The sequence below is a fragment of the Cetorhinus maximus genome, chromosome 13 (genome assembly GCF_964194155.1).
Source record: "Cetorhinus maximus chromosome 13, sCetMax3.hap1.1, whole genome shotgun sequence".
NCBI lineage: Eukaryota > Metazoa > Chordata > Chondrichthyes > Lamniformes > Cetorhinidae > Cetorhinus > Cetorhinus maximus.
In genome coordinates this window covers 94,371,076-94,386,008 of record NC_135891.1, presented here as the reverse complement: position 1 = coordinate 94,386,008, position 14,933 = coordinate 94,371,076, and the positions used below count along the sequence as shown (strand labels likewise).

General features: G+C 37.7%; 1 protein-coding gene across 1 annotated transcript in view; it reads left to right on the top strand.

Annotated features, from left to right (window-relative positions):
- Window positions 1–14,933, top strand: part of ranbp3b (RAN binding protein 3b) — a 112,411-nt gene that overhangs the window by 44,769 nt on the left and 52,709 nt on the right. The window contains exons 6-8 of the mRNA XM_078554746.1: window positions 1,000–1,083; window positions 1,397–1,462; window positions 12,043–12,135. Coding sequence (XP_078410872.1) covers window positions 1,000–1,083; window positions 1,397–1,462; window positions 12,043–12,135 — 243 coding nt within the window. The remainder of the gene's footprint in view (window positions 1–999; window positions 1,084–1,396; window positions 1,463–12,042; window positions 12,136–14,933) is intronic.

Sequence of the window (14,933 nt, the reverse complement as noted above, 5' to 3'; positions counted from 1 at the left end):
AAAAGCAATTACAGATTCCTCAAACTTTAAAGTACTTACACATTTTCCTTACTGTTACTACTTCAAGGTCAAAGGCCATCAAAATACCATTTAGACTTATGCACACCTACGCACTTTTTTACGGCCTAGTGCATTGGGTACTTCAATGAGAGCACGTTTAAGGCCATTTGATGAACTATGATAGGACAAATGGTCTTCCTCTTTAATTATCTGTTATCGGTGCATGGAGGAACTTTGCAGGTTGTATATGGTTGAACTTTCTTTAGAGAATGAGAAGGCTGCTACCTAAAATATGGAAAGTTCTTTTTTTACTGGACCTTCATCTTTCTTCAGAACTGGACTCTTAGTTGCTGGCACATTCATCATTTTCACTAACTTCAGATTCTCGCGCTGAATCCTACAGCAGTTATGGGGGTTCCATTTCTGCGCTCTATTGAAAACACTTGAAATAAATTTTTTGATAAGCAGACTAATTTAAAATCCGAATTTTTCTTCAACCTATGTGATCTACTCTTGTTGAAATTTAGCCATGAGGCATGTTAAACATGACCAGTTTAATTAAAATGCAATTATTTTGCCAATTACTCAACAGATTACCTCATCAGAGGTCCCAAATCAGACTCTTAATCAAATGAGAGAAATCATTAGTATTCTAAGATTAAGGTGGGTTTTAGAATTAAATTCTGAATTGGTCACCTGTTTGGCCCAATTTGGCACAACTGTGACTTTCTAGGATGTGATAGATAAACAAATGGTGACAAAGTTATTCCCCTTCAGTATGTTGTGCCATTGTTTGGTGATTCAGATAAGAGTATGTTGCAGGATTAATATATTGCCCTGGCCGATAACTATTTGTTCATGCCACTGACGCTGTCTGCAGTCCTCTTCAATGACTTTAAAATCTCAATACACTTTGAAAGGAAGAGCCATTGCTGGGTAACCTGCAGAATTAGGGATTGTTAAAATTGGTGTGACCTATTGATACTCACTGACACTGTCCTTATCTTACAGTTCCAAAGAATAATGTCTTTATGCCATTGAGCTTCTGCCAGGCAGCAGCCAGCAACTCTGACTCGGAGCCCGGTAAGTCCTAAAGTCTAGCATTGGGAAGTATTTCCTCTTTCTTAGCCCTCTTCTGTGCTTTACTTGCCCCCTTGCATATAACCTTGAGAAGCTGAAAGGACTGATGCTCCAGATATGGACTCTGTCTCTGCTGTGTGCTCTCCTCTTTGTGGGGTGTGCAATGTACAACTTCTGCAAAATAAGTATGTAGGTGTGCATTAAGTCTCAGACTTAAACAAGGTGTGATGAGTAAATTAGCTGTGCTGCTGGATTTACTTTAGATATGCCTATTTTATAACATACAGATTTAGTCACTGATTTTCTTTCTCTTTAGATGAGAAGAACGTTGGCTTTCGGCTGAAACCTCCAACTTTAATCCATGGCCAGGCACCCAGTGCTGGTGAGTACTATTAACTGAGGTCATTAGAGAGACTGGTATCTTAGCATCTTCCAGGTGCTCTGCCTAAGGTATTGGATGACTGGAGCAGAATATGACGCTACTGCCTCCACAAGGTACTATACTGGAGGCAACAAAACAACAACTGTGCCTGATGGATTGTGCCCTTGTTGCAACAGGAAGAGTATGCAATACTGTCGTGCCTTTACTGTACTTTACCCAGGGAGAAATTCATTGTGTGTTGTACCTTGAGCAATATTTTCTGTAGCAGCAGAGGCATACTCTCTCTAATATTGCAATTTGGTGTGTACTTGAGGAACAAGGTGAATGTTCAATACTGTGGGTGCCCAATGGGGGCTATATATAAGGCAGTAAGGGCAAAATTTGTCCAATGTTGTGGTGTGTTCTCAACTACAGTAAAGACATGCCACTGTTCCACTGCGTTTGAGTTAGAATATACAAGGAGCTATGTATAGCACTGATTTTAGCTACATCATGCCTATTTTGAAAATTAGAGTAAAGTTGTTGTCTCAAGAGTAAGGTTGCTGCCTCAAGCAGGCAATTAAAGTGGAAATAATTTTTTGTTAACCTGTTAATTAGATATTTGTAATTTTCAAATGGATAAAAATATAATATCCACCCAGTCTTACCTGTTTTAATAAATTTAACTTGGATGCATATTTAGTTTGTAAGTACTGTCAGAAATGTAGTTCTCTTGTATGTGTGACTCACCTACTGAATTGCGACAACAACAGCAATTTTGGCTCAGAATCCATCAAACTGGTGTTTTCCTTCGGGTCCAAACATATATTACAGAGGGAAAAACCCATTCTAAACTGTACCTTCGATCAAAAAAAACAATTGTGGTAAAGTGTGATGAAAACATGAGACATTACATTCTTCTGAAGTAACTTTTAATTACAAAATACAATAACATGGACCTGACATGTAAAAAAAAAATGAGTGTAAAATCATGAAACACTATATTGGTGTGTTGAGCTGGAAACAGGTAACATGCATTAAATAACAAATAATTGGCCCGAAAGATCATCTAAATATCTCTGTTATGAAGCATGTTTCTGTGCAAATGATCAGACACTTCCTGTTCTTTTATGCACATTGTCTGATTTTTACACAAGCCCATATGAATTAATTAACAAGTTGGCATAGATATTTACATATTTGCCTGCTTGCTGCAAGAGACTGTTGTGCAAGTGTACGATGCGACACTCAGTTGTCCACAGATTTAACTTCATTTTGGCTGTGTGCTTATGTAAATTGTTTGCAGAGACCAGCTATGTCTGATTGTGGCAGGAATATATTTGTGTGTGTCTAGTTGTATTTGCTGCAAAACAACTTAGATTTTTAAGTCGTTTGAACATCAACATGTCTAATACTGCTTAAACATTGAAAGAAAACTTATTAATGGCTGAAATATTTTTGTGTTGGGGAAAATTGTATTAATTTTTTTTGCAGAGTACATTACCTAAGGTAGTGTTACATTTATACGCTGTAATTTGTAAAACAATCCTGTTTCACGCAAGAACCTTGACAGCATAAATGAACAAATAGATAGAGGCCTCCCTTTATGACTTGTGCTCTCCCTGAGTTTGCAGCACTGATGTGACATTAAAACAGTATGGAAACAGTCATTTAAAAAAATGTCTACATCACGTGTAATGCTCTTGTCGGTGCTATTGTATTTTCACTGAGGTAAGCCCACTTGCTACTTGGTGTGTTCTGTTCTGTGGGCAGTATGCACAGCTAGCATTACTATCAGAGTGAGAAGCTCTATAGTGAGTACTGTAACTTGCAATGATAGCTTAATATTGTGTAGGTCCTTCTGACCAACCTGCAGGCAAGATATGTTTTTTAGACAGCAGGTCTTTAAAAAGTGGTATTGGCATTATTGTGTTATCTATGCAAATTGGTTTTAGCAAGATCTGAGTGCAGACTTGAATTTTGATTTTACTTTGGTGCTGTGGTTTAGTTTTCCACATGGTTGTTTTGAAGTTTTAAGATTCTGTATCATGATTGGTAAAGTGAGCCTCTAGTTACAAGAAGCACAACATTGCTGTGGTTAATGCAATGCTAATGTTGAATTGAGTGCATTGACTTGCTACCCATTGGAAACAATTTTGACCTCATCATATCCTTCATAATTTTGAAGATGTAGATGTATGCATTTTTCACTCCCTTTATCACCAGCCAACCTTTGGATTTTCTACCTGAATTGATTAGAATATTGTAATGACCTTCATGTCTGAGGAATCTTTTTCGAACTTTGAGGTTTAGTAGTTTTTTGGAAACTGAAATAATGGGAGTGGAAACCAGTTGTCTTCTACATGGATGAACCATTTCAATTGCATCTGTGAAATGTAACTGTGCCCCAGCACTTTGATGAGGATGTTGGTAGACAGTGTCTGAAGTGTAATCTTTCGGTTGCGTACGTCTCAAGCTCTCTGTAAAGTCATCACTATGTTGCTCTACCCTGTTAACCAGACCAACTCCATTGTAGACAGGAATAGAATTGCATAGAATTTACAACATGGAAGCAGACCATCTGCCCCAACAAGTTCAGATTTAAAAAAAATTCATTTATGGGTTGTGGCTGTCGCTGGATAGGCCAGCATTTATTGTCCATCCCTAATTTCCCTAGAGAGGGTGGTGGTGAGCTGCTGCCTTGAACCACTGAAGTCTATGTATTGTAGGAACACCCAGAGTGCTGTTAAGAAGGGGGTTCCAGGATTTTAACCCAGCAACGTTGAAGGAATGGCGATATAGTTCCAAGTCAGGGTGCTGTGTGGCTTGGAGGGGAACTTGCAGGTGATGGTGTTCGCATGCATCTGCTGCCTTGTCCTTCTAGGTGGTAGAGCTCGCAGGTTTGGAAGGTGCTGTCAAAGGAGCCTTGGTGAGTTGCTGCAATGCATCTTGTAGATGGTACACTCTGCTGCCACTATGTGCCAGTGGTGGAGGGAGTGAATGTTGAAGGGGGTGGATGGGGTGCCAATCAAGGGGGCTGTTTTGTCCTGGATGACATTGAGCTTCTTGAATGTTTTTGGAGCTGCACTCATCCAGGCAAGTGGAGAGTATCCCATCACACTCCTGATTTGTGCCTTGTAGATAGTGAACAGGCTTTGGGGAGTCAAGAGGTGAGTTACTTGCCACAAAATTCCCAGCCTTTGACCTGCTCTTATAGCCATGGTAGTTATATGGCTGGTCCAGTTCAGTGTCTGGTCAATGGTAACCCCCAGGATGTTGATAGAGGGGAATTCAGCGATGTTAATGCCATTGAATGTCATGGGGAGATGGTTAGATTCTCTCTTGTTGGAGATGGTCATTGCCTGCTACTTGTGTGACGTGAATGTTATTGCCACTTATCAACCCAAGCCTAAATATTGTCCAGGTCTTGCTGTATATGGATATGGGCTGGCTTTTATTCTCCAGTACCAATCCCATGTGTTGGTCCTATTACCTCCTGTTTTTATTCCCCTTTCTTTTTTGAGTATTGACATGATTTCTGCTTCAATGCCCAACCCTGATACTGTATTCCTACCATTTATCCTAATCTCTAACGTTTAAATTCTTATCTATGTCTGCTTGTTCTAGCTCCTCAGTAGCTGGAAACAATCTGTTTCTGTTAACACCCCTCGATAATTTTAAAACCTTAATTAAATGATTTCTTCATTTTTTTAATATCCTAAATAAAAACAGCCCTAGTTTTCCACATTTTTGTTTCTCCACATGGCATTACAGTAAATTGACACAGTATCCTCTCTCTTGCCTGCTGATGTTATGATTATATCATATTGTGTCTATAGGAATGCTCATTTATGTTCAGTGTAGCAATATCTTACTGCAGAGTGGAAAACATTCTATAATCGTCGCATTTTCACTTTTCGAAACTGGAGTTTGCCTGTTAGAGGACATGCAAAGTGATATTTTCTTGCTGTTATGGTATCTCATAAGAGAAATTACATATTTGAAGAAAATTTGTGTTAATGTAGAATATAAATATGAACTGGGCATCCAAACTAAAAGATGATTCACTGGATGTAATCAAAGCTTGTAGGTTCACTCCACTCAACATTCATTGTTCTTTGTAACTTGACGTACAAGCTCTTTTTAACTAAGTGCGACAGGTGACAGTCGCTGTGGCTTAGTCTCTTCCACGATACCAGTCTGCATTGTGTGTCAGCAAATGCTCTGTAACAGATCATTAAATTTCAACTAAAGTAACTTAAAAACATTACATTTGGGAAAATCAAATGTAATGAGTTTTTCTTTCGTCAGACCGTTTGATCATTTTAATACCTTATTTATGAATTCAAAAAGTGAATTATGATCTAAAATTTAACATTTTAATGAATCTTATAACTGTTGTCCTTCATCAGACACTTAGTTTATGTAGGCAATCAGCTAAAATTGTCACTATTTTCATTTTGGCAAACACTTGTTGCTGATGTTATTTTGCATACATTTTTTCAGTGTTTCAATTCAGAACAATTAGTAGTGGAAAGCAAATATCTGAAAAGAGTAGATTAGCATTAAAATGGTGTATTTTAGTTTTGTAGTTTGCCCTTATGTGGTATTTGTGAATGTGGGAACCATTTTTATTTGTGGTGCATGCCTGTAATTCATCTATTTTATCTGAATTTAATTAGATGGGAAATGAATAGATCATGTGAGAGAGTTCCTACGTATTTTCATTTCTTTGTGTTTGATGCATTTTTGAAGAATTAATTTCCTAGAAACCCTCAACCAACAAACCGAGTTTCTATAGTGATGTTCAAAGGCAGCTGAAAGGAGTCTTTGTAGATGACCTCTGCTGGTATGTATATTTAGATAGGCAGCTTGTGTATTGAACCTGGCAGTGTTAAGTAATTTAAAATGGACCATTTTTCCCTAAACTGATGGGAAAATAACTTTTGGGCTGCTGTGTCATTTCTTTTGTGGTAGTTTTGTATAAACACTCAGTTTCATTGTAGAGCTAATATGCATGTGCTAATCTCCCATGCAGTGGCTAGTTTTGCCAATATTACCTTGCATCACCAATCAATTAAGATTGGTTTCTAGCTTAATGACACCTATCTTAACAATTGCCTATGGAGAGTATAGGTAGCCTTTTACTTGCCCTCTGTTGAATAAAGTAGGTATCCCAAGAGATTCTTCATTTGTATGCTTGCAGTAAAAATAACTGAACAGTTTGTCATTTTTGCCTCTTTTTCATCCTGCCTTCTTCAAAAAATACTATTGGAGTCTGGTTTTTAGGCAGACAAATATTTGTTTTAAGTGATTTCATTTGAGACTGGGTTAGGTTTTAGTTGCAATTCTGCAGGTGGATTCTCAAACTACTGCTGTGTCATGGTATAAATTGCAAAGCTTTGTAAATGAATGCTTATGTAAGTAATTTAGTTACTTTTTTCACCGTGATTCAATTTCCTTGAATGCAGTTGCATTGCTGTGAATATTGAGGGCTTGAGTATAGACCTAATGATCGACATGAGATGCTGCAAGCTGTTTAGGCACATAATTTTCCTCCTAAATACTATAAAACATGAACTAATTTGAAAGTTCTGTTGATATGCATGCTTCATCTATTTTATAGAATTGCCCTCCAGCTGACCTCCATGATGGGAGAATTCTAAAGTAGGTCCCACCATACACACATACAATAACTTGACACTCATGGTCAAGAGAATGCCCAGGAAATCTAACCATTTATTTACCTCGCTGTCTTGGTGATCCTATTTAGAATCCAGAGAAAAGGTTCAAAAAAGGAAATATTTTGTGCAGGAAGACCTATGTCAGACGTGTGAAACCATGAAGACAAAATGGAATGAGAAGTCTTGATCTCTTGACATGAATAAGCCAGTTTCTTTCCACCGATGACTGCTTTAACATTACTGTAAGATTACCTTAATTTTGTAAGAGGAAGAGAAACAACCTAGTAAGCTATAAATCATAAATTATTGCTTAATCTTGAAAATTCTCATAGTGCATGGGACCTATCCACAAACCACAGTAAACAAAAATACCTTTTCATTGATATAAAAAAGGCTGGCAAACTTAAGGGGAGCTTGTCAAGCAACCATTTGTGCAAGTTCAATATCCCAAAAAAATTGCTGTGAATATCAAAACATGAAGGTGATTTGCGAAGGAAAACTTATTTCCCTACTTACCTTGAAAAGATTCAAGCATTGTTATTGATATCTAACTACAATAGATATGGAACCAGCTACAATTACCAACCCTTGGAATCTGTTCTATGTCTAATGCCCTGAGTAGGCTTTCTAATGGTCTTAGCTGAGATGTTTGAATTTTTTGTGCTCTAGTTTTGTGCTAATTATCCACATTAAAAAGCTTCTTGCTTCACTATTACACCTTCAATTATTTTGAAGACCCTGTATCAAGCCTCTTCTAATATTTTTTTCAACAATAAGAAGCAAGTTTTAGTGGCTTAAATCTTTCTTCGTTATTTAATTGCCATTGTCCTGGGATCATTCTGATCATTGTTACCTGAGCCCTTTCAAATGTATCTGTGTGGTGTTTGAGATAGTCGTTTGAAGAACAGCTACTTCAAAATTGGCTTCACCATTGATCTGTACAATACAAGTGTAACGCCCAGCCTTGTAGTCCAGTGCCCTGCAGACACGCTGTAGTAACTGAATTTGCCTATTGATGACTGCCTCATACTAGACACCTGCTTCAGGGTATAAATTCTTTACTTTTTCCGCCTCTGACAATGGAGGACAAATTACTGTTAGTTTTTGGTCTCACAAGCAGAGTGGTGGTCCTCCTGCTATGTCTACTCCTGAGCCTGGCAAATTCTGCCAGCCGCAGGTCCAAAATCTATAGGTTCATCAGGTTCCAGTTGAAATGACTTTTGAATCCCAACATACGGTGTGCACTGATTCACTGGATGCCTTCTGTAACTGGTGGGCACCAGGTGGTATTTTTGTTTTGACTCCCCCTGACCTGATTTTGAGTTTAATTTGTCTAAAAATAAATTTGGATGGGGCCTTCTCCCCTGAATTTCTAGTTTTCTAGTAGTGCTCTCCATGTGAGAGGAGGCAGTTTATGTATCTCTGGGGCTGGGCTTTGCCCAATTCCACACATTCATTTCAAATTTCATCTTACATCTTTGCTGCTATCTCCTGCTATATCCACTCTCTGATATGTATCCATAAATAAAATCTTGCCTGACATATTTCAGCATAATTGGTGCAAAACCATTTGAAGATAATCATTCTATTTACATGCTTACGTATCTTTGTATTATCTGGTATGTTAGGATACAGCAGGTGGTATTTGCCAGGCTGACCAAATCCACAAGGGAAACTTGGCCATGCTACCACAACTGTTTTGCAATTTGTTTTTATTACAAGAAGATTTGTGCACTGAATTCAGAAGTAATGAGTCCACTAACATTTTGAGATTTAAAAAACTAAATTAAAACATTTATTAACAAAATATAAGAATAAAACACACACACAAGATTACAATTACTCAGTTACTTAATATTATAGCAACCCCCAAAATTCCTAGTTAACCAGACTCTCAACGACACACCCCTTTTAAGGCAGCTGTCCAAAATAGATTTTAAATTTATAGCGACAATCCAGTAAAGTTACTGCAAGCAAGTGAAATTCCAAAGGCTTTTAACACAACTTTGGTTACTGGGACAGCAAACTTCTGTGAAGTGGCTAGAGGCTTTTCCTCAAGTCTGTTTCACACAGTGTATCTTTCAGACCTTACACGCACCCTCCGCCCTCCCCACACACACACACACACACACACCCAGCCTTCCATCCTTCTTTAAATATATTTCTTTCTCTATAATCTGTAAATCCCATTGTTCTCCCATGCCTTTGGAATTTACTTTTCTGGTAATACAAAAATCTTGTATGTTGTCATTATAGCCAGCACTTTTGGGAAAAATCAATGTAATAACCTGCCTTATTTATCTTGTTAGTTGTAAGCATCCTACCATGTCGCTTTGAAAACCAAACACCTCTCCACTTATCTTAAAATGCAAATTTCATTCACACCCTATCTGCTGAGACTTTACCCTAGCTCACTCATTAGCATTTCATATGCCCTATTACACCTAACTATTTTAATAACTTGGACCTTGCAGTCTATCCTTCTCTAATTTAATTAAATCAGCCACATAGGCACAACCACACACACACACACACACACACACACATACAAACAAACATAAGCCTACTCTTCAATACCCTAAGATAATATTGAAAAATATGATAGTTGCATGACAGGTACTACTGTAGCCTATTCAATATCTTTCACAAATATTGTGAACAGTAGGAGTTCCTGTGTGAAATGCCCACTGGGCAGTTCTGGACACCTTATAGAAACAGATATGAAAAGAGCAAACAAAGAACGATATGAGTATTAAATTATATTTATGAAGGAAAGCTCAAAAAGTGGGCTTTTTCATTGGGACAGGAGAGTTATGAGGAATGTAATGGATTTTCAAAATTATAGGCATTGTAAAGGTAAATTATAAGCTTATTTTCAGTAGTTAGTAAATTGCTATGGAGCTAGACTCACCACTAGAAGAAATTTTTTCACATTAAGGCAAGGAAAGCTTAATTACATACTTGTTGAAGCAGACACCATAACTTGATTCAAAATAGGATTAAATAAGTTAAAAGCAAAATACTGCAGATGCTGGAAATCTGAAACAAAGACAAAAATTGCTAGAAAAACTCAGTAGGTCTGACAGCATCTGGAGAGGAAGACAGAGTTAATGTTTCGAGTCCGTATGACTCTTCATCATAACTAAAGAGAAATAGAAATATGGTGAAACATAAGCTGTTTAAGGGGGGTGGGACAGGTGGAACTGGATAGAGGGTCAATGATAGGTGGAGGCAAAGGAGAGATTGCCAAAGATGTCATAAACAAAAGGTCAAAGGGGTGTTGATGGTGGTGAATAAGTATTTGAAAAAGAAGAGTATGAGAGGTCATGGAAACTAGATTAGACTAGGTATTTCCTGGTGAAGTGCTGGGACTGTCACAAGCATGGTAGGCTAAATGAGCTGGGCCTGCTGCAATTTCTATCAACATCTCCTGAAAATATATCAGTAAATTATACCTTAGTTATGTGCAGAGCAGTTTTAAAAATGGGCCTCATTTTAAAAATTGATATCCATTATATTATGTAGCTTTTGGGGTGTCAAGGTTTTCTGTTTCCTTAGATAATGTTACTTTCTCTGACAATAGTGCACAGCTACAAAAAAGCACTGGGCGTTGGGGCGAAGGGAAGCATTGAAAGCAAATTATGGTTAAAGTAGTTAAGATATTGTTCTATTTATCTGTAACTTAGGCATATGTAAATCTGTATAAGATTTCAGTGACTAGATAAAAAAAGTGAAGTTTTATGTTTTCATAATTCTTTTTGGGTAGAATATCATGCTGCTGCCTTATATTCACAATAATCATTGCTCCATAGAAATAATTATTTGATGTAAACAGCCAAATCCATTTGTACTCGATGTTAACTCCAATTAAAATGCTTAAAAAGCGTGATTGTAGTAGGAAATTAGGCACTGCTGTTCGTGTAGTCAGTGTCACCAATGGAATTGAAACGCTGCTGTGTCCATTGAACAACTTTAGGGAGATGCAGAGCTACAGTCTTTGAAGAAGAGCACCTCTTGCATTTCATGTGGGGTCTTGAAGTTCATTTTAAAGGTTGGCTGAAAAATATGATGCTCATGTATTCACAAATTGGAAGTACACTCTCAGCATTCGCCATGTTCTAATGCAATGTGTTGCATAGTTTTTGTTTCTGTGTCATGGCAATTCCTTCAGCAGAAACTATAGTGAGTTGGAACTGTATTATAGAGGTAAGTATTTGGAAACTTGCCTGTCCCCAGACTAATAGATTATACTGCAGACAATGGTCACATGCACAATCTTATTTCACATTTCTACTTGGTCGTATGACCATTTACTTTGTGATAAACACTGGTGAATCACTTTGCAGTTACCACAAACCAGTTGTACCTTTTGTTTGACTGCGACATTTTGACAACCATGGAGGGGGAAGCTTCAATTTTGCAGATACTAGAGGGTTAAGTCTTCAATTTCTGAACTCTTGTATGAAAGCAATGACTACCTCCTCTTTTCTGTTAGGCATCTTTTTGGTATTAAACTGCTATGCTGATGTTTAAACATCTTGCTAATTAGCACAGGGCATCGTTGCTCGAGCTCCTGTATTAAGCTTGCTGCTACTTGCAGCTTTCATTACCTTGTGGAAATGTAGCTGGCTAGAGGTTGTGTAGATTGGCAAGAGATGCTTTTCTGCCATTAAAATTCATCACCCAGTGATGTGTTTTTAAAAACTCTGCGAGTTACACACTGTCCCTGTTTTGCTTTTTAGCAACACAATCTATACCCGAACACTGTTCAATAGGAGGGATGACTGTTTTGGAACAGTTCTCCTTAACATTACAACACGGTGTTGTACTATACTAGAATTGCAGCTTTATTCAAAGCAGCATGCTTGAATAACAACAAAGCTGAGGTGATGTAAAATCAGTTGTTTGGTCTTACAGGTCTTCCTAGTCAGAAGTCCAAGGAGCAGCAGCGGAGCGTCCTACGTCCAGCTGTCCTGCAGCCACCCCAGCCGAAGTCCTTTACACAAAACGGTAACTGGTTGGAACTGCGATTCCTCTTTCTACTGTATAACCTCTCAGAGATTTTGTTGCCAGTCTGCATATGCTGTTAAAGTTGCATTCCCCTTACAATTTTTATCTAATTTAAATGTAACCCTCAAAATAAACCTAACCTGAAATATGAATTCAAATTCTGAGATGTTTGCTTTCATAAAAACAATTTTTCATTGGTGTTTATGTTGAGTCTTGCCAAATGTAGAGATTGGCTCACTCTGAAATGCTCCATGTTCCCAACTGTAGCTAAGTCAGTTGTGAACCCTCCCCCAAATTCTCCTCCATTTTGTACTACTTTTGTTTCCTCTTTCCTTTCTTTCCTTTTCCCATACCTCCTTTCCCAGCATCTCCATCAAAGTCATCCTCCGGCAAATGACTAATTTTGATGAAAGCACCAGTGAACCTTTTTTTAAGCTAAGGTCAGGATTATTTTTGAGAATCTTCCTGTTTAAATTGTAGGGGAATGTACCTTTAATCTTCACTGACACACAGACTGTTCATCTAGTCGACTCAACAGCTGACACATTTTAAACAGCATCTAGGGGAACCACACCTCTTACAAAGCCAGGATTCAGACTTAAACCACTGGAGAGTCCACGTGAACCACCATAAAGAAAATTTCGTGTATACTGTGCCTAGGAACCAGGGCCTAACCAGTAAGCCAATTATCTTTGAACATATGGGAAAGATTGGACCATCTAAAATCAACATGAAATGCAGGGCTCTGAATAATCATCACTATTATAACATGCACAGGAAAAACTCTCTGGATTGTGCTGCAGTTAGTTGAATTGTGGACACTTGATATAGCCCTATATGAGGGCTAGTGATGCATCTTTTTCATTCATCCGCAAGCTCCATTTGAAATGCTTGCTTTTCACAAATTTATGTGCACTGCGCCCATCCCCTAACGCATTCCTTTCACTGGCAGTAGCTCATTCTGGACTTAAATGATACTTGGGGTCCTCAGTTCACAGTAGAAGCAAGGGCAACTGTTGTTCATGTCTTGGCAGCTGTAATTGATGGAGCAGACTCCGCACCCCTGCAGGGTTTGAAAAAGAAGAAAATCAACACGATACAATAAAAAGGAAAGAGGATAAAAGAAATGAATAGAGAACATGTTTTTATTAATGAAGAATTTAAGAATTATAACAAGTGAAATCAATAGAATCAAAGATAAATGGTAAAACAGGATCCAAAAGAGAAAGTAACAATGAAAACCAGTAAAAGAAGTAATGAAATTGGGGAAGAAATGAGAAACAGTAGAGGGAAAAACAGTGCTCAATAAAATGGAAATTGAAGAATGAAGAGTGGAATTTGCATGCGCTTCAGGCCATGCTATGGCCTCTTGCTTCAAAATTTCAGAATTCTGTGGATCTTCCCACACTCAATCTCTCACCTTCTCTGATGGCAAACCGTTGCTACTAATCCCGCTCAGTGATTGTGAACAGGTTAAAGTATGAGTTGCACATACAAAAATCCAGAACAGTTTAAAAAATCCTCACATGACAGTCTTTTGATCTGGAGATGATAGACATTCATTGCATGGATCAGTACTGATTGTTATAAACTAATTTTATAGTTTACGGCAAAGCTTTCATTGGCTCAGCATTTTGCCAATCTTTTGTATGGATAGCTTTCCTTTTTATACATTTGTTTTTTTCTGGTTGTTCAGAATTTTCTCTCTGTAATTTTCCATTGGGTGGAGTGATGGTCAATTATTTACACCTGCAGAATTGAATCTTAATAGACTAATTTTCTTGAAATGTTGGTGAACATATTTGTGCATTGGAGAAAAATGGGACTTGTATACATGAATGTGCTACTTGGATTAGGATTCTGTATAATGCATGTTGAGTATTTTGTATAGGAATGTTGTCCTTGGACCAAAAATTATCTATCTTGGTGTTATATAGATAAAAAAATATTTATCTTGCGCCATGTTTCATATGCAAGAGAATGACATTAGTCTACTGGCTGTGCATATTAATAGTGAATTGTAGCTGAGATTCCTATCTCTTTGTTACAATGTAGCCTCTAAATCTTTGATTAATTGGAGGTGTTCAAAAGCTTCAGCCACTCTTTTTAGAATGTTATTCATGCAGTTCTTATCGTTTGGTGGACATGAAGCTGAATGGGCCAATTGGACTGTTTCTGTGCATATAGCCTATGCAATCCTACATAAGAAGTGTACCTTGGTGTAGTGAAGCTGCATTGTGACCAACCATCCAGTTATGATTCATGTCCATTCAAGAGTAGGCCCTGGACCTCCTATACAATGCTCATCATTCAAAACTCATTCAGTTGTAATTTCCCTCTGCATGTATCCAGCAGCTTTAGAAAGCTATTTGCTATTGTCTATATAAATATTTCTGTGTCAGTTTCTTGACCACAAATGGTGCGAGGGAGATCAGTTTTGCAAGGTTGTTTCTCATCCTTTGAGAAAAATACAGAAGTTCTTCCAATACATTTAGTCACGTTTGCAGTTCTGGCAAACTCAACAATCTAAATTAAACCAATAAATGCTAAAATTAGTCTTGCTGGATTTGCCTGCTCTTCTTTTTCAATCGGTGGAGTCTCCGGTTTCTGCAGTGTCCGGTATATATGTGCATGAATTCTCTTGTAGTATTCTGTTGCGACAACTCCCACTGCTACAGATTAAACTAAATATAACCTATATGCTTTAGTTTTTACATTTTTGTGTGACTAAGCTATTTGTTTGTGAGCAGTTGTAGAATGGGGATATAGCTGTTCAAGAAAAATTTACAGAAATAGTT